This window comes from Enhydra lutris, unplaced genomic scaffold (genome assembly GCF_002288905.1).
Source record: "Enhydra lutris kenyoni isolate GAN:26980312 unplaced genomic scaffold, ASM228890v2 scaffoldscaffold27, whole genome shotgun sequence".
In the NCBI taxonomy this organism is placed as follows: domain Eukaryota; kingdom Metazoa; phylum Chordata; class Mammalia; order Carnivora; family Mustelidae; genus Enhydra; species Enhydra lutris.
Window position 1 is genome coordinate 1,539,600 of NW_019154111.1, and position 24,489 is coordinate 1,564,088.

At 50.7% G+C, this 24,489-nt stretch overlaps 1 protein-coding gene across 1 annotated transcript; it reads left to right on the forward strand.

Annotated features, from left to right (window-relative positions):
- Positions 1-9,003: 9,003 nt before the first annotated feature.
- LOC111152075 (EPH receptor A1) lies at positions 9,004-24,385 on the forward strand. The gene is made up of 18 exons (XM_022510370.1): positions 9,004-9,085; positions 10,131-10,198; positions 14,332-14,613; positions 16,179-16,581; positions 16,767-16,922; positions 17,210-17,554; positions 17,696-17,823; positions 18,075-18,225; positions 18,696-18,792; positions 19,021-19,079; positions 19,907-20,032; positions 20,876-21,061; positions 21,224-21,285; positions 21,404-21,610; positions 21,809-21,958; positions 22,245-22,438; positions 23,847-24,002; positions 24,082-24,385. Exons 1-18 carry the CDS (start codon positions 9,004-9,006, stop codon positions 24,158-24,160), a joined length of 2,931 nt encoding a protein of 976 aa, XP_022366078.1. The 3' UTR covers positions 24,161-24,385.
- Positions 24,386-24,489: the final 104 nt, after the last annotated feature.

Here is a 24,489-nt window from a genome sequence, read left to right on the forward strand (position 1 = left end):
AGTACTATCTCTTTAGTTCTGCCTTAGATGAATCTTTTACCACCTGTCCCACCGGCTTCCACCTGATCTGTCACCCCACATTTGGGGGGCCCCCATATGATTGGGAGATACACCACATTATCTGGACCATTATCTCTGCTTCCCTCCTCCCCTTGTACCTACAGTCTCTCCTCTGTTGTCCACCAGAGCTCAAACCCTCATCTGATCCTGTGCTCTCATGCTCAAAACTTTTGCTACACATCACCAAGGCCAATTCTACCCTGCCTTGTAGAGTTTATCTCCCGTCTCTTCCTCTTCACCCCAAGCAAGGCTATCACAACAGGAAGCCTGCCATTTCCTGATCAAGCCATCTTCCCACTCTAAAGTCAAATGGCTGCTGCCTGCTTGGTATAAAACAAGGTTTGCTGCACTATGACTCCCACTCTCCCCTGAACCCTCCAGAGCACTCTGCTTCAAGCCCTCCCATCTCTCCCAGGGGCCAAGACTGAGACCCCTAACTTGTCCCTGCTCTGCCCCCACCCCACCCCGATCTGTTCTCTGCACACTAGCCAGTAGCCCCTTGAAGAGCTCAGGCTAAGCATGCATCTTCTTTGACTGACTCCTGCTAAGGGTCCTCAACTCACTCAAACGAAAAGCCAAAAAGTCTTTCAAATGGCTTAGAATGTCGTGTGTGTGCTGATCCTCTCCCAGGACCTCTCTAATCCCATTCTCCCTGCTGCTTGCTCTGATCTGAAACACTGGTCTCCTCGCCTTTCGCTGAACCTCTGCACACATGTGTTCAGGGCCTCAGGCTGTTTTCTGCCTGGGTTGTTCTTCCCTCCAATCTGAATCTGTATGGCGCATTGCTTCCTCTCCTTAAATTCTCTGCCCCAAACTCACCTCATCTATATCAAATAGAGACCTCCTCACATAAACCTGACCCCCTTCCCTGTTTCAATTGTTCTCCCAGTATTTCTTACCATCTGAAAAACACATTTATTTGTGTACTGCCTGGTTCCTCCCCCTGAGATGTAACCTCAGTGAGGACAGGTCTTTTTTTGTTTGTTTTCCCTGCTTACAGGTATATCCCAACACCTGGAACAGTGCCTCACTCACAGTAAAAGCTGAATACATTTTTGTGGGATGAATGAATAAACTGCCCTATTGAAGTCTTTCTACTTCATTCTACTTGTGGCCCAACAGGGTCTTCTGACATCCTTTGACAGGATATTGTTCCTGTATCTAGGTGGCTATCTGCTTCTGCCTCCACCTGAGGGCTTATGGGAGCTGCCTTCCACTTGGGTGCATACCACACACACACACACACACACACATGCACACACATGGAGGTACTCCCAAAAGGTAAATGAACCGTTTGCATGAGTGGAAGCCTAAGTCTCAGAGAAGTAAGAAAAAGGGCCACACTCCTGCTCCTAGGAGGCAGAAACCCAGAATTCTACTCCAAGTCAATCTGAATCCAAAGGCTCCCAAACCTCCTTTCCATTAACCCTCAGTACCTCTCAAAAACAAATAGGAACTTTCTCCTTGCCCAACCAGAAGAATTATTGGGGCATATAATTAAACAGGATCAAATTGAGGCTTTAGCAACAGAGAAACCGACACCACCTCAGTATCATCTTCAATAAAATCTGGGCATCTTTGGACTTTTGGACATTTTTTTAAGTGTCTTGAGCATTATTAAGTAAAAATAAATTCTGAGTTAAAAAATATTTTTAAGTAAATGAAACACCAAGTACAATAAGTACAAGTTTTGATTTTGGTATAATGAAACGTGCTTCCAGAGAATTATTTTTAAAAAAATAGAAAGAAGAGAGGGAGGGAGGGGTAGGAAGGGCAAGAGAGGGAAAGAAAGAAGAAAAAAGAGAAACACTGTTGCCATTCTTTCTTCATGGGTGCTCTGCCCAGCTTCAGGATAAGAGGACTGAAAGGGAGTAGAGAAGCATCTCTCTCCACCTTGTACCTGATGGAAGCATTGCAAATAATGACTGTCCTCTCCTCCAGCCAGCGCTTCCTAGGCAACTTGGATCCTACTTTCTTGCTTCAGTTCTGGATTCGCAAGAACTGAACTGAAGCAAGAAGGTAGGACAAGCCCTCATCAGGCCATGACAAACTCCTCCCTCCCTCCCTCCCTTCCTACCTGGACCTTCCCTTCCTCCCTTCAGATGCTATCACTGCTGGGATGACACGGTCAAGCTCCGAAAGCTACTTTCTAGCCTATAGCCTACCCATTTTCATAATAATGAAAATCACTCTTTCATATTATGTCAATAATTATTCCCATGCTATTCTAAGATTTTATAAGGGGTAAATTAGCTATTGACAGCATACCTGAAGATACAGATGCAGATACCTACTTCTCCTCACCAGGTGGCGCTCAGATTTTATGACCCTTGGCCTGGATACTTTCCCAGCTAGGGGATATATTTGGAGAAGTGTACATTAATTTCTTAACAGAGGTGGTTGTAGCTGTATGTTCAAACATGCATGTTTCTGTGTGTATACATTTATAACAGTAACTTTCTAACTGGGACTTCGAAAAAAGTATGGATTGCCCCATTAGAAACTCTTTTTTATTAAAAACTTATTCAAAGCAAAATTTAAAAGGAATCAAATATGGCCAATTAATAAGGTCCATACTTATTAAATACTTCTTTTATAAAACAACAAGGTAGTATTACCTCTGGCCCACAGAACCAGTAGCTTAAAACTGAAAGCGTGGGTTATACCAATCTACATTCCAGCCCTCTCTAGAGGTTAGTTTCCCAGAACTTCCAGCCTAGGCTAGCAATAAAATTGTAAGTTTTTCAAATAAATTTTGTTGTCCCAATCCTGAAGACAAAGCTGACAGTTTGTTTCAGCCCTTTCCTCTCTCATACTAGCTAAACAAAAATTGACTTTACAACATAGGTAGTCTACCATAGGTAGTCTCCCTGCTCTCTTCCTGTGGTCTAACGAGTAAACATTTCGACAAGGACCAAGCTCTCACTCTTCTTCTGGGGGATTCTGGTATTTAACACTTGTCTCAACTTGTTCTTATTAAATTTCTGACGTGCCCCAGTTCACTGAGACACATTTGTTCTCTCCCTCCCTTCTACCTGCCTAAGCATTAATGGAGCGTATTAACTTCTCAGGGTAGCAATATTATCTTCTGAGGCAGTCAAGCAAACAAGTTAAGGTAGAAGCACAAGGAATTCTCATGAGACACACACAAATATTAGTATAAGGAATTCTGAGTCACAGCCCCTTTACTACTGACCACTCCATGACTGGAGTGTCACTACTCTAGAAATCAATGAAATAACAGGACAGACCGCAAATTGGTTTTATTTTCACTCTGGAATGAGATCAGTTAAGCCTGGGGGGGTGGGGGCAGGGCCCCTGGGTGGCTCAGTGAGTTAAGCATCTGCCTTGGGCTAGGTTCATGATCCCAGGGTCCTGGAATCCAGTCCCACATAGGACACCCTGCTTAGAAGGGAGTCTGCTTCTCCCTCTGCCACTCCCCCACCCTCCCAAGCTTGTGCTTTCTCTCTCTTGCTCTCACTCTCTTTCTCTCTAAAATAAATAGATAAAATATTTTTAAAAATAAAGAATTAGAAAAAGAATGGGGGATGAGGAAGATGTTGAGGGAAACCCCATACCTAAATATGCACTCGGATGGAAGGCAGAACCCCAAGTGAGTTCCCACTTCACACCACCATGTATCTCCCATCAGCACCAGAAAGAGCCCCATCTCTTTTGTGGCTGCTACCACCCATCCTCCATCTTGAGTTTCCTCTCCTCTGGGGCCCATGCTAGAATGGGGCACAAGCTCATGGCTTTTTCACTACTTTCCTGCCTCTAAAACAAATGAAATGCTTGGGAGGATTCTAATATTGGAGAGGGAAACAGAAGCTTAAGAAAAACAAGAGCAGGCAGAATTGCAATATCTTCTGAAAGTGTTAGTGTCATATTTAGTCCCACAATGGCCTCATCATCTAAATGGATCAAGAGTAATTTCTCTTAGCTCTTGCTTTATTCTTCTCTTTCCTCTTCTTGAGGTCTGAGCTTCAAGCAAACATCCCTTATAACTTAGGGGCTGACACTACTTAGTCTCCTCCTTCCTTCAGCAGACTTACTATTATTCCCTGATTCTCCAAATCTATCTTGCAAATAACCCTGTACAGGAGGACACAAAAAGGAAAGCAGAAGCAGAAGCATCTGCTTGCATCCTTTATCCTGTTGGTACCCATCTCATCCACAGTGCTGTAGCTGCTTAGGACCAACATCCTATTACCACTTCCCCCATTTTTTAGAGGAGGAAGCTGAGATTCAAGACAGGTGATTTCCCCAAGGTCACATAGCTATTCTGTCACAATAGTAGCACTTTCTAATTGATATTTTTTTCTCCTGAAATCCTCAGGGAAAAAAAATCCAAATGGCCTCTGTCTCGAAACAGTCCTACTTCTGGTATGAAGAGTTACAACTACTTAAATCAGGTGCTTTCCTCTTATCAAAGTGACATGGGAGGTGGGAGGGACAGACAAAGGTACAGGGGAGGGGGAGGGCGATAACCAGGCAATGGCATTGCTCATAGGCTGCCTCTGTTTAGATTTAATCAATTTAGGAATCATGGGGCTAGCAAGAAATCTCCTTTAAAAACAGAATTACCAGGCACCTAGGGGGCTCAATCATTAAGCAGCTGCCTTCAGCTCAGGTAAGATCCCAGGGTCCTGGGATTGAGCCCCACATCAGGCTCCCTGCTCAGCGAGAGGCCTGCTTCTCCCTCTCCTACTCCCCCTGCTTGTGTTCCCTCTCTCTGAGGGTGTCTCTCTGTCAAATAAATCAAATCTGAAAAAAAAAAAACCAAAAATTAAAAAATTTAAAAAAAAAACAAAAACAGAATTACCTTCTGGAAAGATCAAGCCTCTTTCAGAGATATCCAGACCAGTCAGCCACATAAACTCTGGGAGTCACCCAGTGTGACAGTTCAAGTGTAGAATGTTTAATCAAGAGTAAAGAAATCTTTAAAAATAAGGTGTTCTTTATACAAGAGAATATCATACAGCAGTGAGAGTGAGTTAGCACACAACTGCATAAATAAATCACACAAACATAAGAGTAAATGGAAGAACTCAGATACCAAAGAATGCATATCACGATTCCATTTCTAAAGCTTGAAAACAGGCAAATCTAATGCATGCTGTTTTAAGCCAGGAGAGACGAAGGTAAGGAGGTAGGAAAACAAAATTTAGGTGTTGCCTACTTCTTTTTTTTTTTTTTCTGGAACTTCAAGTAGGGTCCATAGGCCCCAGAGTTGGATAGACCTGGATTCAAATCCTGATTCTGCAACTGAGTGACTTTGAACTAAAGTAACTTAAATTCCCTGTGCCTCAGGTTTTTCCATCTATAAAATAGAACTAATAATACCTTCTTCAAAGGGTTGGTGTGAGAAGTAAATGAAATAATGTATGTGAAGTGCCCTGGCAGCATGCGTAGGTGCAGTAATAAATGGTAACTATGATTATCCCCACCCCTGTTGCCTGATGGTAAACCAGGATCAGAGAACAGATATGTAAGAGCACAGAGGCGAAGGAAAGGGAAGGACCAAATTAGTCTTGCGATCAAAGATGTGCAGAATTCACCAGAACACGTTCAGAGAAGGCTGTTCTTTCGCTCCCCACTGCCCACACAGTCTCCTGTGCTATGCTGCCTCCAAGTGCAGGCCAGCCCGGAACAGCCAAAACGCAGCTGTTTGGTCCCATCTACACAGGCCCCTGCTAAGGAACCAATACCCATTTGATAACCAATTTGCACTAATGTTCTCAGAGTTTTACTGGCAGCTTACTGCGTTACCCTGCTGCTTAGGTTGTGTTATAACCAGAACTTTATGGACGTGACAAGGCCTTGACCTAGGCTAGGTGAAATTTCCCTTTATCCCAGATCAGCAGAGCCAGGTGAGGCTGGGGAGGGGGGATCAGGGCAGGCAGGGGATGGGACAACATAAATGTAGAAGTGTTAAGGTCCAGGTTATGGAAGCATGCCAGAAACCCAGGAAGTAGGGACATACAAGCTTCCCTTCCTTCCCAACCCAGGAAGTAGGGACATACAAGCTTCCCTTTCCTTCTCAACCCAGGAAGAAGGGACATACAAGCTTCCCTTCCTTCTCAACTACAGAAGGAGAACAGGGCCAGACAACTTGGGTTCTTTCCACCTAAGAGGAAAAACAAGGTTCCCTCTGAGAAGCCTTATGAGTTAAGGGGCCAATAGTTCCTGGGGAAGCTGAACAGAGAAAGACTTTTGGGTTTGATTTTTATGTTAAATGATGTCTTAGGGCATCCACACAGGGAATATACTGGTCAACAACCAGAAGGAACAAACGGCTGATACCCAGAACATGCATGGGCCTAAGGATAAAGGGGGGAGGGGGGCAACACTTATCTATACTGACGGGAAGACTGGGGCCACGGTGGGATCGATTGCAAAGGGCACAAGGTACCGTTTCTGGGTGATGACATTGCTCTGGATCTTGACTGAGGCAGTGGTTATGAGGGTGTATGCCTTTGTCAGAACACATTGAACTGTACACTTGAAATGGGTGCAATTCATTTTATGCAAATTATCCCTCAATAAATTTGCTTTTAAGAGAAAAAAAAAAACAAAACTGATGCCTTAGTCACTGCGATTGTTCCACTCCAGAAGTTCTCTAGAAGACCTGTAGGAGAACCTCAGTAAGCCACACCTCCAATGATCTCCTAGCACCTCAGTGTTTGTATAGTACCTCACTGTTAGGGAGCACTTTCTCCTCTTTGGACTATCACATCTAGCTCCTGAAATGGGCTTGATTAATCCCGTTTTATAGCTAAGGAAACAGAGACACAGAATAGAGCCGCCCTATGTCTTCTGACTCCAAATCTTGCCATCTTTCCTGGAATGGGCTTCCAAGATCCCCTGAGTCCAAGGAAGCTAAGGTCCAGGGAGTATGAAGCGGCACTGCTAGTTAAGGGCAGAGGCCAAAATCGAAGGCCAAATGGAATGAGGAATTGTCAAACTGGGACCATCATGAATGGAGATAGAAGGTAGGCTTTCGTTCTCCTTCTGCATCACTTCCTGACCCTGGACAGAAAAGCAATCTTAAAACCAAAGTGAAGTTCCTTTCCAGCCCTCTCCACACCACCTCTCACTGCATGGAACAGCCCCCCACCCCACCCCCTTCAGTCCCAAGGGTCTCATAACTTTAACAAACTACATCAAGGAACACATGCATTACCTCACCGCAGTCTGGCTTATTTCCTAGCAGCAATTGTCCAAAGCTTGCTCCATTTCCCCCCTTCTGTTGGCTGTGCACCCTTCACCCGCCCATTCCTCCTCCCTGCTGAAATCACAAAGCTCTGACCCCTGTGGGCCTGCAGGAGCCTGGGCCTCCTTCCCAAAATACTTACCATTAGAAAGAGGCCCCTGGTGCATAACAGAGTATAACCCAGGGCCCCTCTGTATACATTCTAAAAGCATGTCTGTGTGTGTGTTTAGGAGAAAAATCCTGGGAGAATCTCAAAATAGGATTGGTGGCAGTTAACTCTGGGGAGAGGAACTGGAGGGTGGAAGGAGGGAGGGTTCTACTTTCCATTTTGCTTCTTATCTCTTCAAAGTGAATTTTCCAACCAAGGAGCAGGGATTACATTTACTTATTTATTTATGCCAATGAGGATAGTCTGGGCCAGGAAATTATACACCATTTTCTTCTCATATGTATCTATATAAAAAAGAAGAAAGCCTGAGAAATATTAATTTTTGAAAATAAAGTATGCATCTGTAATGCACCACCTCCCTTTCTCCACAGTGACTGAAACATGCAGTTTAAATGATACAAAGACTATGAATGATTCACCCAAATGAGATGGAGCCAGGAAGGGGTATACGAAGGAGAGCACCTAGGATTGGAGCCTCCACCATCCTCAGTGGATCCATCACTCCCCTTTGAGCCACCATCACTCCCATTTCACACCTCAGCTGGGGTCTACTCCTGCCTGTCATTTTAGTCATATGCATTTGCTTTACGCCCTAGCCCTCAACGCTCCTCCGACCAATAGCTTGTTTAGGGCAGGAACTATCTTACCCTTCTTTGATTCTCTCAGAGCTTGATGTGTGCAGACTAGAAAGTGAATAAACATTTGTTAAATATAATGTAAGACAGACTCCAAGAGTATGGGAAGGATGTGAATTGTCTCCCGATAGGGCTAAAGCAACTGGACCTGCTCCCTCTCAACACTTGTGCTGAGAACCCTTCACGGAGTCCTCTCTTTTGCTCTGTGAAGTGCATGGTAACGTGTTTACCAAGACCTTCCCTGCTCTGGCCACACCTGCCTTTCTGCCCTGCTCCCAAGACAAATCCCATGCCCCAGCAGTCAGACTGGTCCATTTACCACTCCCAGAGTGCACCTTGAGGATCCCTGCCTCAGGCCCTTGCCTTTCCCAATCTCTGACACTGAAAACCCAGCTCACACCGTCTACTCCCTGAAGACTTACCTAAAGAGCCTTGAAGGCTGGGCTTGCTTCCTCTTTCAAGCCCCTCGCTTCTCTAAGAGTTGTAGCCCACCTTGCACTATGGTTATCTAACTCTCCCCTACTGCAGCATAAAACCCTGCCTTCCCCGGTGCCTATTACGTTGCTAGACCTTTAGAAAGGTAGAGGTGTAGTTCAAGTCAGAGGTAGAATTAGGTTAAAGGCTGGATCAAGACTGGGTTGGGTTTAGGGTTAGAACCGGGCTAGTCAATTCCTAATCCCACTCACTAGGCGGCGCCCGCAGTCCCAGTCCGGTCAAGACGCCTCCAGTTTTGAAGTTTATTACCTGTCCAACAAGTTTCCTTCCTGCCCTACTGTCCCTTTAAGAAGGTGATCCAGGTGAGGCCGGGCTCCGCCCCTGGCGCTGGCCCCGCCCCCCACCCCCGCCCGGCCCTCCCTTCTATTCCAGTCCTCGCGACCTGACCCAGCCGTCTGGGCCGAGGTCCCAGGTCCCGGCCCGGCGCCATGGAGCGGCGCTGGCCCCTGGGGCTTGGGCTGCTGCTGCTGCTCTGCGCCCCGCTGCCCCCAGGGGCGCGCGCCAAGGAAGGTACCGACCCCCGCTCCCGCCCCCACTCCCTCCTCTGGGGCTCGGCCGGCATCCTCGTCCAGGAGCCGGCATTCCGGAGGAGGCCCTCTCCGCGCCCCCCTCTCCAGCGCTCTTGTTTTGCCCCGCAGCCAGGCGACCGACTGGCCAGGCCAGACTTTGGTCTTTGACCCCCCAAACAACTGCTTTCCCGGGTCAGTCACCCTAGCCTACAGTTTGTGCCTGGTGGTGGGGAGGAAGCTCCTGACCGCTGCGGGGAGGCAGCGTCCAGACCCCCACCCCAGGGATCATGGAGATCCCTCATTCCCAGGCGGTCTTAGCCTCAGTTGCCCAAGCCAGAGATCCGGACCATATGAAGTCAGGGGTGGGAGGTCGCTTTATGCCATCCTAGGCCCGAGGACAGAGGGACCTGATGCTGGGGGATGGATTAGAACTTGGGGTGCAGGGTTCCCAGATGTACAGGTCAAGCCTTCCATGTGAAGGCTTGCACACCCTCTCTGGCGCTACCTCCCAGACTCAGCTATGCCTTGTACCCACACTGCGCACCCCCAACCACAGAAAGAGCAGGCCCTTTGCCAGTAGAAGCCAGCCTCCCCATCCAGGAACCCCCTCGAAGGTCCCCTGTCCACACCCTAACCACTTATGACCTCCAGGGGCTGAGATTTTCTTTTGCCTATCCACCCTTCCAGTTCTGCAGCAGGTGGATCCCCCAGGCAGCACCAGCCCCTGCTGAATAAGAGGGTGCAAGTCTTGTGTGTGGCTGCTCTTCCCAACACTTCCTGCCTTGACTTTGGCCAAAGATCCAGACGTCCAGTCCTTGCCCCAGCCCTTCCCCGACTCTGCCTTCTTCCCTTCACACTCTGGAGGAAGACAGACTAATCCCTAGAGCTCTTCACTCCTTCTTCCTGGGCTAAACCTCAGGAAGTCGCAGCTGTTAGGAGCAGGATGTGGAAGCTTTGGGGCTGGGGGCCCGGGAGGAGGAATGTGGATTGCACGGTGTAGGGCCTCCTCCCCCAGAGGTAACAGGCCCCTTTTCTCCCTACTTCAGTCACTCTGATGGACACAAGCACAGCACAGGGAGAGCTGGGCTGGCTGCTGGATCCCCCAGAGGATGGGGTAAGTGTCAGGGGAGGGAAGGCTCAAAGCTGCAGGCCAGTGGGAAATGGGCGGAGAGGTGGGTGGAGGAACAGAGAAAAGAGCAGGAAAAACTGGAAGTGTCTCCTCAGGGAGGGGGAGGGGAGGTGAGTCAGAGCCTCCTGAATGGGACATTTTGGGGGGGGGGGGTTAGGCTTCGCCCCATGAAAAACGCTTCAATGCCTGGCTCCCTCCCTCCTTATTCCAGCGAGAGAGGGCTGAATACTTAGAACTTGGGGTTGATGAGCCCACATCACCCAGGGAGAGGATGAGCCATACTAGAGATGGTTGAGGGTTACGAACCAAAACACCAGATGTGACCTCAGTTTGAGGTCTCATCTGTCCCAATAGAGTTGCACAGATAGGCTTCAGAGGGTCAGGGAACTCCATAAAAGTGTATATTCTAAATTGTGTATATGTATATGGAGAGGAGAGCCAAAGTTTTCACCTAACTCTTTAAAGGGTGTTTGCCTCCCCAAAGTTAAACGCTCCCCCCACTAGAGGTCCTGAGCCCTTGGCACCTCCTCCATCCTCCCCAGCCCAGGCACACCATGCATTCCAGCTGTCTGAACCTGCTCCAAGTCCCTTCCCTCTTGGGTGTTCCTAAAACCTTGTGAACAGAAGTAGGTTTTTGTGAGTCCCAGAGCACCTTCCACCACTCAGCAGAGCCAGCCACAGAACCATGGGAGGCTGACCTCTTTGGCCTCAGCTTTCAGGAGTTTGGCCTCAGGCCCTCCTCCCCTCTAGTCCTGGATCCCTTTCCCCTTCCTATTCCAGTAGGAATGCAGCCTCTATTTCTGGGATTGGGGTCACTTGCTTACTTTCCCTCTGGGTCCTAGGGTCCTGGCTCTACTCTTCGTTCTCCCACAGAGTGGCCTATAATTAGAATTAATAGACTAAACCATAATGTATCCTACAGGAGGGGCTGCTTGGAAAATCCTGGATTAGGCCAGCCGTAATAGGTGCCTCATCTCATAAACCAGCTAATCACTCCACAATGAGGGCTGCAGGTCCATTTGCTGGCTCCCACAGGCCTTCACCCCCCACCAAGTAGGCACCAGCTGTCCCCAACCAAGTAACTCTTCCCTTATTGGGCTGGAGTGGAAGCAAGACCCCTTTTGCGGCTCAAGCCAAACAGCTTTGCACCAGAAGGGCACAGAGACAGCCCCAGTCACATACTCCTGATGTCTACCTTGCCCCCTCCCCTCCTTATCTTTTCAACACACACACACACACACACACACACACACACACACACACACACACGCAAATTCAGGCTCCCCAGAATGTACCCATGGAGCAGCCAGCAGCCTAAATGATAAGCAAAAGGATTCTTGCACCTGATCCTAGGCAGCTGGTTCTCCCCCATCTGTCACTGCTGGGACTGGGAGAGGCAAGTTACAGCTGGGAACATCTGTGCCTGGCTCCAGCCGCAGCTATGGCAATCTAGCTAATGAGCTGCACATTAACCACCTACTACCCTTCCACCTGACCTCCATCCCAGGCCTTCCACTTGGGCTTCCCCATCATACTTCCTCTTGAGAACAGGTCCTGCATGCCTTCACTGCCGGGACTCCCTTGCCCAATCTTTGAACTATACCTCATGGATTTCTGCCCCTGCCCCACCCCACCCAATTCTTAGTTAATGGTGCTTTCTCTTGCCTTTTCCCAGAGATGAGTGTAGCAATGAACACCCTTGGAAAAGGAGATATTCTGAGGGCCTCAGACTCCACTATAAGATAAAGGGGTTGCAACCAAAATATCAACGGAAGATTTTATAGGATTGAGAGCTCCTTTCTTAAATCCATCTAGCAGAAAAAAATACATAAGAATGGCTGAGAATTTTTGAAAAAGAATAATGGAATAGAATACTTGTCCTACTAGATATCAGAACATACAATACATCACCTATAATTAAAACATGTGACATTGCACAAGAATACCCAGGTCAATGGAACAGAATAGAAAACCCACATACATGAGACTTTAGTATGTGATAACATTGGAATTGCAAATCAATGTGCAAAGTATAGACTAGATAGTAAATTGACATTCAGATGTCCATAATTTTAAAAAGAAGACAAGTTAGAAGAATGCTGTAAAGTTACATCTCCATTTCACACTATACACAAAAATACAAATGCTAGGGAGATTCAAATCTAAACCTAAAAACCAAACCTACAAAAATATTAGGAGAAAATATAGAAGATCTTTATAAGCTTGGGATGGGAGAGCTTTCCAAGCAAAGTACATAATCCAGAAATCATAAGGAGAGAAGAGAGATGTTATTATGTGAAATTTTTAAGGTACCAACATCAGAGACATCATTAGCAAATTAAGTGGCATGATGGGAAGAAAACATTTGAAACATATTTCAAGCAAATGATTAACATTTATAATGTAAAAAAAAAAAAAAAGCCTCATCCAAATGCATACTCCAAAAAGATAAGAACAGGCTAGCAGGCAAAGTTTAGGAACAGATAATTACATAGAAATAGAAATAGCCAGTGAACAAATTAGAAATGCAAAACCTCCTTCTCAAAAAAATGTAAATTAAAATGGCAAGAAGCTGTGTTTGTGTCCATAAGATAGGCCAAAAGTAAAGAGATCGTTAATATTCAGGTTTTCAAAAAATGGGGCCTCATGCATTGGTGGTAAAAGTGTAAATTGATAAATCCTTTTTGGAGGCCAATTTGACAGTATCTTCTTTAAACATTTATAATACTTCTCCTTTGATACAGCAGTTCTACAGAAATCTTGTAGAAATCTGTACATGTTTTCTTAAAAAAAAATAAAACTAGAAACTACCTAAATGTCCAACAATAGGTGAATGATTAAATGAATTATAGTTCATTCATACAATAGAATACTATTTTGTGGATTGCTAAAAAGAATTAGTAGGTCTGTTTATACTCTTGTGAACATCTTTTTTTAAGATTTTATTTATTTATTTGAGAGAGAGAGAGCAAGCAAGAGCACTAGTGGGGAGAGAGTACGAGCGGGGGGAGAGGCAGATTCTCCACTGAGCTCGATCCCAGAACCCTGAGATCATGACCTGAGCTGAAGGCAGATGCTTAACTGACTGGGTCACCCAGGCCCCACTTATGAACATCTTTCAAAAACTTTATTTGTTAAGATAAGAGCAAAAAGCAGGTTACAAAATAGCACTTGTTTTAAAAATATATATACATTAAAAACACATCCACACAAAGTCTTCAGCCATTTCTATAGAGGTACTGAAAATGGTGTGGTGAGCTTTATTCCAAGTCGTTCAGAGTGGCTCCCTGTGAAGGGGTAGTCGGGTGAGAGGACATCCACTTTACACTATATATGTTCTCTGACTTTGACTAACAAGTGCGTAGAGACATAATGATCAAGAGCATAAACTTGAACCTAGAGTGCCTGGGTACATGCCCCAGCTCAGCCTCTTAACAACTGAGGGCATAGGGCAAGTCCTTTAACCTTGCTGTGACTCAGTTTCCTCATGGAAAGTGCTTACAACGGTGAGTGGCCCGTTCGTGCTATGATTATTAGTAAGTTTAAAAAATCATTTTAAAGTAAAAGCAGTTAAGGGGGCGTGGACTGCATGGTGTCCAGGAGTCCACCCAGTCCTGTCTGTTGTTGATTTTGATAGTGACCATAACTGGAAGGAATATTAGAGAGGGTGAGTTCCCCCTATACAGAAGAGTGCTGTGCCTGTTCTTGCCCTCCAAAAGCTTAGGGGCCTTGATATTAAATGCAGTAGCCTCTTCTCTGAACAAATAGGCAGAGAGGTTTTGGACTGGGCTTATGCCATAACGGTCTCCCTTTAGGGCACTTGAGAGCTCTGCTGATGAGAGCCAGTAAAAACTGGTGCTCAAACTTCAGTTGGGAGTGGACACATCCAAGGCTGCAGATCATAAGGGGGTATTGTCTTGCCTGTCCTGCATATCTCAGTAGCTCCTCACCCCAAACATTTAACTGACCTTCCTTGGGCCCAGGGGTGGGAAGAGAGCAGGACAAGTAGCATGAAGCCCTGGAGCCCTGACAACAGCTTCCCCATCATCAGCTCCAGAAAACCAGAGTTTGGGGAGCACGTGCTGACTTGGAGCCTGACTGGGATTTTCCTCCCGCAGTGGAGTGAGGTGCAGCAGATACTGAACGGGACGCCCCTCTACATGTACCAGGACTGCCCCGTGCAGGCAGGCGGAGACACTGACCACTGGCTGCGCTCCAACTGGATTTACCGAGGGGAGGAAGCTTCTCGGGTCCATGTGGAGCTGCAGTTCACCGTGAGGGACTGCAAGAGTTTCCCCGGGGGAGCCGGGCCTCTCGGCTGCAAGGAGACCTTCAACCTCCTCTACATGGAGAGTGACCAGGACGTAGGCATCCAGCTCCGACGGCCCTTGTTCCAGAAGGTGCTTTGAGACCCCCGCCGTTCGGTCCTAACGCTGGTTCCTGCCTCCCTCCTCCCTGTGACCCCGCTCCGCTAAGGAAAAGGCAAAGTGGCAGAAACAAAGAGGGTCTAGGTGTCGAATAAGGAGGAGAATGTGGGCCTAGAGCTCAGAAGGGGTGGATGTGAGTAGAGCAGCCCCCCCCCCCCTTAGCCGGGGGGCGCACGTCCCAGAACCCCCGCTGGATGCCGGAGCCGCGGGCAGTACTGCACGCCAGACGTGCTGTGTTGTTTCCGTGCACCCATCCCTGCGCACACGAGGCACCGCAGGAGAGGGCTAACAGTAACTAGTAAAGAACGACGACAGTTAGAGCAGTATACGGTGACAGAGGTCTTCAGACTGTAGTCTCTTACCCTGTCGGTCTCTCTCCATCTCTGTCTCTCTCTCTCTCAATATCCCATTGTTGGGTACTCACCCTTTTCCTTCTGGTGATGCCGTGAGCTGACAAAGCGCCCTGTGAGGAGATGACGTGAGGCCAGCGGCGAGGTGTTGAGTCCTGACGCTGGGCTTGCGGCGTGACGCTGGGCTTGCGGCGTGACGCTGGGCTTGCGGCGTGACGCTGGGCTTGCGGCGTGACGTTGGGCTTGCGGCGTGATGACACAATGACGTGCGCAGCGTGAGGCTGCTGTTGACCTTCTCACGAAAGGTCGGAAGGGGGATCACCTGTTTCGGCGGTGGCTGACCGCCGTGGTTAACACGTGCAGCCCCAAAAGCCAGCCTGCGGATAAGGAGGAGCCGCTGTGCCTTTTCTTCCGTGTCCCATCTTCGGGCTCAGCTTACCCCCTCCCAAGTTTCCCTGTGAGAAAGAGTGTTGCTCCCAGTGGCAGCCTCGCCCGTTGCAGAGGCCAGCCTCCGCTGAGCTAACAGCCTTCCCTGGCGGAGGCTGGGAGGAGGTATTTGGACTTTGCTATCAGCACGCAGGGCGCTGGTGTGCGATAGGCCCCTGCAAGTCCGCGTGGAGTTGTGTAGGGAGACCGTTCTCCCTACACAGGCTGGCTCTCTAACTGCATCCGTTTCTTTCCTGCTCGGGAAAACGCACTGGAAGGCGGAGGTATACAGAGCATATTATCATAGGAAGTGCTCGCATTTTTTTTCCAAAGGGAAGATGTTGTAAAGTTTGTTATTAGTAATAAATTAATGATGATGCACTCTATAACTGATCACCTCATTGGCACAGAGGTTGGGAACACCTTCGAGTAATGGAAATTATATGGGCTATGGCGTCTCACGGCCTGGATTCCAGTCCCGTCATGTAGTGACTGTGTGATCTTGGACGAGGTCTGGAACCTCTCTTAGCCTTAATTTCTCTGTCTGTCAAGTGGGGCTGGTAATCCATTCTGCCTCGTAGGTTTATTGTATGGACCCAAAGAGCATAACACACATCAGATGCTTAGCTCACTAGCCCACAGGTAATAAGCCCTTGGTTTATGGACGTGTAAACTATGAAGAATTACACAAACAATCGTTTTCTGTTCCATGGAAATGAAGCATGACTCCGCCATACCCCCTTTCCCCCTGCTCCTTCCCAGGTAACCACTGTGGCTGCAGACCAGAGCTTCACCATCCGAGACCTGGCGTCTGGTGCGGTGAAACTGAATGTGGAGCGCTGCTCCTTGGGCCGCCTGACCCGCAGAGGCCTTTACCTCGCTTTCCACAACCCAGGTGCCTGTGTGGCCCTGGTGTCTGTGAGGGTGTTCTACCAGCGCTGTCCCGAGGCTGTGCACGGCTTGGCCCGGTTCCCCGACACTCTCCCTGGCCCAGGCGGGTTGGTGGAAGTGGGAGGGGCCTGCTTGCCCCATGCCCAGGCCGGCCCTGGCCCCTCAGGGGCACCCCGCATGCACTGCAGCCCCGACGGTGAGTGGTTGGTGCCCGTGGGGCAGTGCCACTGTGAGCCAGGCTATGAGGAAGACGGCAACGGTGAAGGATGCCTGGGTAAGGAACCTTGAGGAGGGGGTGAGGACACGCAGAGGCCGCTCGGGGGAGGGAAGGATGCCTGTCCCCCAAGGAGACACATGTAGGGTGTTTCTGGTACAAAGGCTTGGGGGAGAGGGGTTGAATGGGGAGGAGTCTGCCCGTAAAAACTGGACATCCACGGCTCTCCTGCATTCTCTCTCCAGCTTGCCCTAGCGGCTCCTACCGAGCGGACACAGATGTACCCCATTGTCTCAAGTGTCCCGGACACAGCACAGCAGAGTCTGAGGGGGCCACCATCTGTCCCTGTGAGAGCGGCCATTTCCGAGCCCCTGGGGAGGGCCCCCAGGTGTCATGCACACGTGAGTCCAAGGAGGCAGGGCTTGGTTATCTGCAAGGAGGTGCAGCCCATTGTTGAGCCCAAGCTAAGGTTGGAATTTTCCAGAGCTTTTTTATACTGGGCATCCTTTAAAGCAACAAACCCTTAAAGCTCCTCCCTTGCGCCTTACTTTCCCTAGAAGAATGCAGAAATGAGCTGATTCCTCATTTCTGGAATCAAATCTCCCAGCACGGTCTTCAGAAGTGGAAGGAGGCAGGGGCCAGCAGCTTGGATGAGAGCAAAGCTTAACGGCCCCTCTTCTCCTTACAGGGCCCCCCTCAGTTCCCCAAAACCTGAGCTTCTCTGTTTTGGGGACTCAGCTCTCCCTGCGCTGGGAACCCCCAGCAGATATGGGGGGGCGCCAGGATGTGAGGTACAGTGTGTGGTGTTCTCAGTGTCGGGGAGCAGCGGTGGACGGAGGACCCTGCCAGCCCTGTGGGGGAAGTGTGCGCTTTTCACCGGGAGCCAGTGGGCTCACGGTACCGGCTGTGCGTGTCAACGGCCTTGAGCCCTATGCCAACTACACCTTTAATGTTGAGGCCCAGAATGGAGTGTCGGGGCTGGGCCCCTCCACGCATGCCAGCGCCTCCCTGAGCATCAGCATGGGGCACGCAGGTGAGCAACCAGGGCAGAACTGGAAGAAACCAGAAGGGCTTAGAACCACAGGGACAAATGGATGGGCAGGAAGCAATCGAAAGGCCATTAAAGTTACTTCCTCTTTCTTTCCAAACCCACTGGAACTCCCCCGACTTACAGAGTCCCTGTCAGGCCTGTCCCTGAGGCTGGTGAAGAAGGAGCCACGGCAGCTGGAACTGACCTGGGCAGGATCCCGGCCCCGCAGCCCCGGGGGGAACTTGAGCTATGAGCTACATGTGCTGAATCAGGTGAGGGCGGAGCTGAGAGACCGTGTCCAGTGTCCATGCCTGGGCACACCCCAGCATCCCTGGCCCGGGTGATGGGATGGAGGGAAATCTGACCACAGTGAACTGTGCAGCTTTCTCAGGACAAAAGCCCACAAAGAGCCCTCGCCCTGGCCATCCCCCACCCACCCCACTCCATGTGATCCCAAGACTGCCCATCCCCTTCACCAGGTATGGCTTGGCACCGCCCAGTTAAGGGTAGCTCTCATCAACAGGACGAAGAACGGCACCAGATGGTTCTGGAACCCAGGGTCTTGCTGACCGAACTGCAGCCAGACACCACGTACATTGTCAGAGTTCGAATGCTGACCCCTCTAGGGCCTGGTCCTTTCTCCCCTGACCATGAGTTTCGGACAAGCCCTCCAGGTGGGTGGATTCTCCTGTGTTCTACCCCAAACACACACGCACCTGTCATCCCTCTGAGGCTTCTCAGACCGTGCTCCAGTCAGTGACCTTTCCCTTTCCTGTATGCATGTGCACAGACGCACAGGAGCTGCCCAGGGTGCAGGGAGAGCTCCACACATTGGCACACGAAGCCCCCGCCTCTTCATAATCTCCTCAGATACACCTTCTGATGTGATGCTGCCAGCCAGCTCCCTATCAGATGTGCTAACCTCTCAGTTTTGTGCTCATCAGTAGGCCTCCCCAAGTGAGTGGTCCCAGCGTGAGGCCTCCATGTGCTGGCTCTCTTTCACACACACACATACACCCATCTCCTTGGGGAGGGGACACACACCTGAGGCCCACTGAGAGCCCTGCCCCGGGTGTGCCCTTTCAGCCTCCATCATCCCGGTAGACTCTGAGCCCTCCAAATTTCCTCATCCCATGTGCCACAGTTTCCAGGGGCCTGACCGGAGGAGAGATTGTTGCCATCATCTTCGGGCTGCTGCTGGCTATCGCTCTGCTGCTTGGGATCCTCTTCTTCCGCTCCAGGTGCTGTCCCTGCCCCTCCCCGGCCACCCTCTGTGCTCCCTCGGCCTGGCCAGAGCCCCAAAGGCAGCCCCAGCAACCTGCCCATCACCTAGTATGAAAGCTCTGGCATACCCCCACCCTATCCTATGCCCCCATCCCCTGTCATTTGTGGGAAAAAGCCAGCCAGAGGCCCTTGCGTGCATGCGGTCATGCCGAGACTCTGAAGAAGCTGCCCCCTCACCCCCACAGGAAAACCCAGCAGCGACACCGGCAGAGGCAACGTGATCGCGTCGCCAACTTGAACCGAGGTGAGTGAACTGAGGTGAGCCGGGGGCACCTGTGTGTGTATATGTGGGGAAGGGTATTGGGAAGTACCACTGGGATGGAACCAGAGAACCCACATTTGTAGGCCAACTCTGGGAGCACAAGTTGGGGCTGTTGACTCTAGGGTTTTTCTGTTTTGCTACCTAATTAACTTTGGTTAATTAACTTTGTTCTGATAGCCCCCCAGAGGCTCTGTGCAATTACCTGGTAGCTCTTGGTGCCACTGTTCTGACACCCGGGCCCTGGGCAGCCTCCCCCATCCTGGCTGGCCAGGTCTGTGGACTGAGGCTCAGCGGGAAAGGGATTGCTGGCAGGCTTCCTAAAGTCCTCTAAGGCATGTGGCCTTCCTACTGGTCACCTCATTAGGTGCCCCACCAAAGGGGGAGTCAGTGATCCATCCAAGTGTAGGAGTGAGAGTGAGCCTTGTCTGTGAATGTGAATGAGGTGTGAGTGATTAGAGGAGTATGGCTAGCAGGGGTGAGGAGGAAGGGCAAGGAATTTGAAGTGTGGTCAGTGAGCCGTGGGAAGATTAGGTCACTGGAGGCCGTGAACGGCTTTCAGGCCCAGGTTCTGGCCCAGTGCTCTGGGCCCCTGGGGGCAGGGACACAGCTTTGCACATGGACAGAGGAAGACCCCATTGCTACAGAGACTTTCTCCCACTTTAGCCAAAATGGGACTCCTAAGGGAACAGAAGAATGAGAAAGCTGGGGAGTGCTTCTGGCCTCACCTCTCCTCACCACCCCCCAAAAAACCCCTCCTGAGCCTTGCAGTTGGAGCTTCTGTGGCTGAGCACTCCCTCTTCTCCCCACAGAGGACAAGCTGTGGCTGAAGCCTTATGTGGACCTCCAAGCATATGAGGACCCTGCCCAGGGAGCCCTGGACTTCACCCAGGAGCTTGATCCAGGCTGGCTCATTGTGGACACTGTCATAGGGGAAGGTGAGCTGGGCAGGTCCCCTGTTATGTGGCAACCCAGAGCTCCTAGCCAGCCAGCCTCTCAGCTGGCCCAAGAGCTCCTAGATGAGTTCCTTCCCTCTTCTACCCTATGTTCTCCTTGAATCACTGTGGTCATGTTGTAACCCCCTTATCAGGTGTCTGAGAGCCACCCTGCCCCCCACACAATCTGCTTCTGTGGTTGTGGACTTTCTGATGAACAGCCTACACATGTCATCCTTGTCAACAGAGGGTCGCTATGCCCAGGCCCAGCATATTCTCACATGATTCCAAATGTGGGAGAGATTCAGAGCCTCCCTCTGAATCTCCACCTTCTACCCCACCAGAGGCCCAGTGTCCTTGGGCTGCCCTGATCCCTTGGGTCAGCAGAGGAAATGAATCTGAGCAGGAGAACAAAGCCTGGCAGTGTCCTTGCCAACTGTGCAGCCATGCCAGCTGAGCTGTGACCGGAGGATTTTGCAGAAGAGAGGAGGCAATGGTCAGCTTCCCTGGTCATTGGTGCGCTGGCCCTGGCCCCGCCTGCCCTTTGTAAACACAGCCCAGAGCCACCGCACGACCGCCTTCACCGGGCATTTGCCAAGCAGCTCCTGTTAGCCAAGAGCTATGCTCATGTGGGAGACAGTCCTAGACAGGTCATAGAGCTATACTCCTCTTCCAGACTCCTGTCCCCTTCCCAGGAAGGGCAGCCCAACCCCGTGGCAGAACAAGGGCAAGCCTCTTCTTCGATCAGAGAAGACAGGAACCTGGGGACTGGGAGGATATGGTTCCCCGTCCCCTCAGGGGAGCCTGACAGGGCATCGGGCCACGGCCTATTTTCTTTCCATCCAGGAGAGTTTGGGGAAGTATATCGAGGGACTCTGAGAATCCCCAGCCAGGACTGCAAGACTGTGGCGATCAAGACCTTGAAGGACACCTCTCCAGACGGCCAGTGGTGGAACTTCCTTCGAGAGGCAACTATCATGGGCCAGTTCAACCACCCACACATTTTGCACCTGGAAGGCGTTGTCACAAAGAGTACGAGCAGCGGCCTCTTGGAGCATGGGGAGGGAAAGAGGAGGAAAGGAGGGCATGAGACCACTGGGAGTGATGGGAAGATATGATGCCAAGGGCAGGAAGTCTGGTTCTGGGTAAAGATGGGGCAGAGGCTGCCGTGCTGACGTGTGCTTTGTGTCTCAGAAAAGCCCATCATGATCATCACAGAGTTTATGGAGAATGGAGCCCTGGATGCCTTCCTGAGGGTGAGGAGGGCAGAGCCAGCTGGGCAGGGGAGTGCACCATGGATCCCTGGGGTTGGCTCCTGGTTTGGGAAGAGGAGACCCTGCCCATTCCCTAACCTGCCCACTCACTCTGCTGCAGGAGCGGGAGGACCAGCTGGTCCCTGGGCAGCTGGTGGCCATGCTGCAGGGCATCGCAGCTGGCATGAACTACCTCAGTGACCACAGTTACGTCCACCGGGACCTCGCCGCCAGGAACATCCTAGTTAGTCAGAACCTGTGCTGCAAGGTGTCTGACTTTGGCTTGACCCGCCTCCTGGACAATTTGGATGGCACATATGAAACCCAGGTTAGAGCCCTGTACTCATCACGCGCGTGCACACACGCGTGCGTGCAATTATGTGCCATATATATAGTCACGTGCACGCGTAAGGACACATGCTTTTGTGGACATAATAATTACTTATCCCTTTGACAGTTGTTTTCTCACCCCTCCCCCCACCATGCCCAGAAACATGTCACCTTTCTGTCCTACATGCCCCATTAGGGAGGAAAGATCCCCATCCGTTGGACAGCCCCTGAAGCCATCGCCCATCGCACCTTCACCACGGCCAGCGATGTGTGGAGCTTTGGGATTGTGATGTGGGAGGTGCTAAGCTTTGGAGACAAGCCCTATGGAGAGATGAGCAATCAAGAGGTAAGCCTGGAGTACTTCTCCCCCCATGTCACCCCTAACTCGCCTCTCATCTCCTCCCAAAATCCTCCCATGGCTCTTGCCTGCAAATATCCTATTCCTTCTTCCTGACCTGCAGCTTTTCTGCACTCTTGTTCTCAGTCCCCTTTGCCTTATTCCCTGTTCTCTTTACTACTGTCAGGGGCAGGTAGAGGCTCAGTTGCCTCTATCTTGTGTGAACAGAGATTTCTCAGGGGCAACCAGAGAAGGTGAGCTTCTCCCTCAAGCCTGCACCCCGTCCCCACTGCAGGTAATGAAGAGCATTGAGGATGGGTACCGGCTGCCACCTCCCGTGGACTGCCCTGCCCCTCTCTATGAACTCATGAAGAACTGCTGGGCCTATGACCGTGCCCGTCGGCCCTCCTTCCACCAGCTGAAGGCACACCTGGAACAATTGCTTGCCAACCCACATTCCCTGCGGACCATTGCCAACTTTGATCCCAGGTACCCACATTGGAGAGGGCAAGGGCTTTCAGAGGGCAGACCTGCAAGAATGGAAGTGGACATTCAGCTACATTCACTGAGTTCTGGGCCTGTGGATTTCTGGGAAGAGCACAGCATACTCCTGAGGCAGGACTGTAGTCAGCGTCCTTGGGGACAGTCCACCCTGATGGGAGAGCTGTCTAGCCCTAGCTTGGCGGAAGAGAGGAAGCAAGTGCACAGAGATGGAAAGCCCATAGAAGCAGTGCTGACAACCTGATATGGACTCCAGGGAGCTTGGTCCCGGGTGGGGAAGACAGAGACCAGCAAGTACCGGTGGGATGCATGTCGCGCGGCCTTGTGGGTCTCCCAGGACACACGGCCAGCATGGGTTGGGGAGCAGAGGGCAGGCTGATTACAAATAGTGCAGCGTTGTTTTGGGCCCGTGGCCAGAGATGAAGCTGGAGAGGTGGCAGGGTCAGTGCCAGGAAGACCAGCTCTGCTGAGAAGTTTGCACTTCACCCTGAGCATGGAGAACTGTTGACCAGTTTTTAAATCGGAGGGGCAGGATCAGAATTGTGTTTTACCAAAAAGGTTACCAGAATGTGAACAATGAACTGGTGGCAGGAGTAAGGTGGGGGAGATGGGCAAGGCTGGACTTTGAATGCTTAACCAAGTAAGCCAGCCCTGGCATGCCAGCCTCTGTATCAAACCACCATATATAACCTTGTTTCTGGGAGAAAATGTGCTCCAAGTTCCAACTTTTGAAGCTATCTTTTGGAGCACAACTCCCTCGTATACTGGAGAGTGCATGTGCTAATCTTTCTGGAATGCTGAACATTTTTCCCCCAGCAGATTTACTTTGCTAATGGTTTTGGCTGTGGTTGGCTTTAGCACAGGAACACTCATTGTCTTGTGGGTGTCGGAGGGCAAGAATAACAGCCGGGCTTGGAGGGGGCGAGCAGTGGCTGCTCCTGGCATTCATGGGGGCCACTCTAACAATGGCAGGAGCCTGTGCGGCTTCCCAGGCCTCCACTCTCCTGCCTTCTGCGTCCCCTCGGCTGGGATGGTTGACTCTTGCGCGTCAGCCCCTGATCAGGCAGCACTGGCCACTCTTGACGGAAGGTGGGCTAGCGGTCTGCTAGTGTGCAGGCCTCCCAGGGCGGCCACTAACCCCTGGGCCCGTCAGTGCAGCAGGACTGTCAGCCTGCCCATTGCCCTGAGCAGATCAGGAATTGGGCCAGGAAATGAGTTCACAGACAATGGCCAGGCTAATCCACAAAGTCCAGATAATCTCTGTGCTCAGACACCCAACTTGAATGCTGGCTACAGATGCGCACGGGCTGAGCCCCAATGTCAGGGAAGCTGGAGGGGGGAGGCAGAGGACAGCACCTGCCTCTCCCACAGGACTGAGGTACCCTGCATCCCACAGGGTGACGCTTCGCCTGCCCAGCTTGAGCGGCTCGGACGGGATCCCCTATCGCAGCGTCCCGGAGTGGCTGGAGTCCATCCGCATGAAACGCTACATCCTGCACTTCCGCTCAGCGGGGCTGGACACCATGGAGTGTGTGCTGGAGCTGACGGCTGAGTGAGGACCCTGCGGGCCTGGGCTGGGAGGACTGCTGGGAGGTAAGCCCACACTCACACTCCCCTTTCATCTCCCACAGGGACCTGGCACAGATGGGGATCACGCTGCCAGGACACCAGAAGCGCATTCTTTGCAGTATTCAGGGTTTCAAGGACTGAGCCCCTCCTTCACCCACAAAGATGAGGGCTGTGGTCACTCCCCACAGTCCTCCCCTCAACCTACGAGATGTAGGCCTTTGGTGCTGCTCCTGCCCACCCTTCCCTGAGGAACTCACCTCTGGGCCTGGGGGCCTTTGTTTTAAAAAGGGAGGTGGGGGTAGAAATAAAAAGGTAATTGGGGGAGGGACCTGGGGAAGGGTTTAATATATACACATATACATATATATTTTTGTAAATAAATAGTTTTCTCCTTTACACCTGGCTTCTTTATCCTTGTTATTTCCTCCAACCCACCCATGAGGGCTGTAGGCACAGAAGAGTTGACTCCT

Bases quoted from the DNA above. Each gene is read 5' to 3' on its own strand.
- LOC111152075 (XM_022510370.1), top strand. From the start codon at position 9,004: ATGGAGCGGCGCTGGCCCCTGGGGCTTGGGCTGCTGCTGCTGCTCTGC. The intron at 18,226-18,695 runs GTGGGTGGATTC...CATGTGCCACAG, and splicing joins GTTTCGGACAAGCCCTCCAG to TTTCCAGGGGCCTGACCGGA. The intron at 20,033-20,875 runs GTGAGCTGGGCA...CTTTCCATCCAG, and splicing joins GGACACTGTCATAGGGGAAG to GAGAGTTTGGGGAAGTATAT.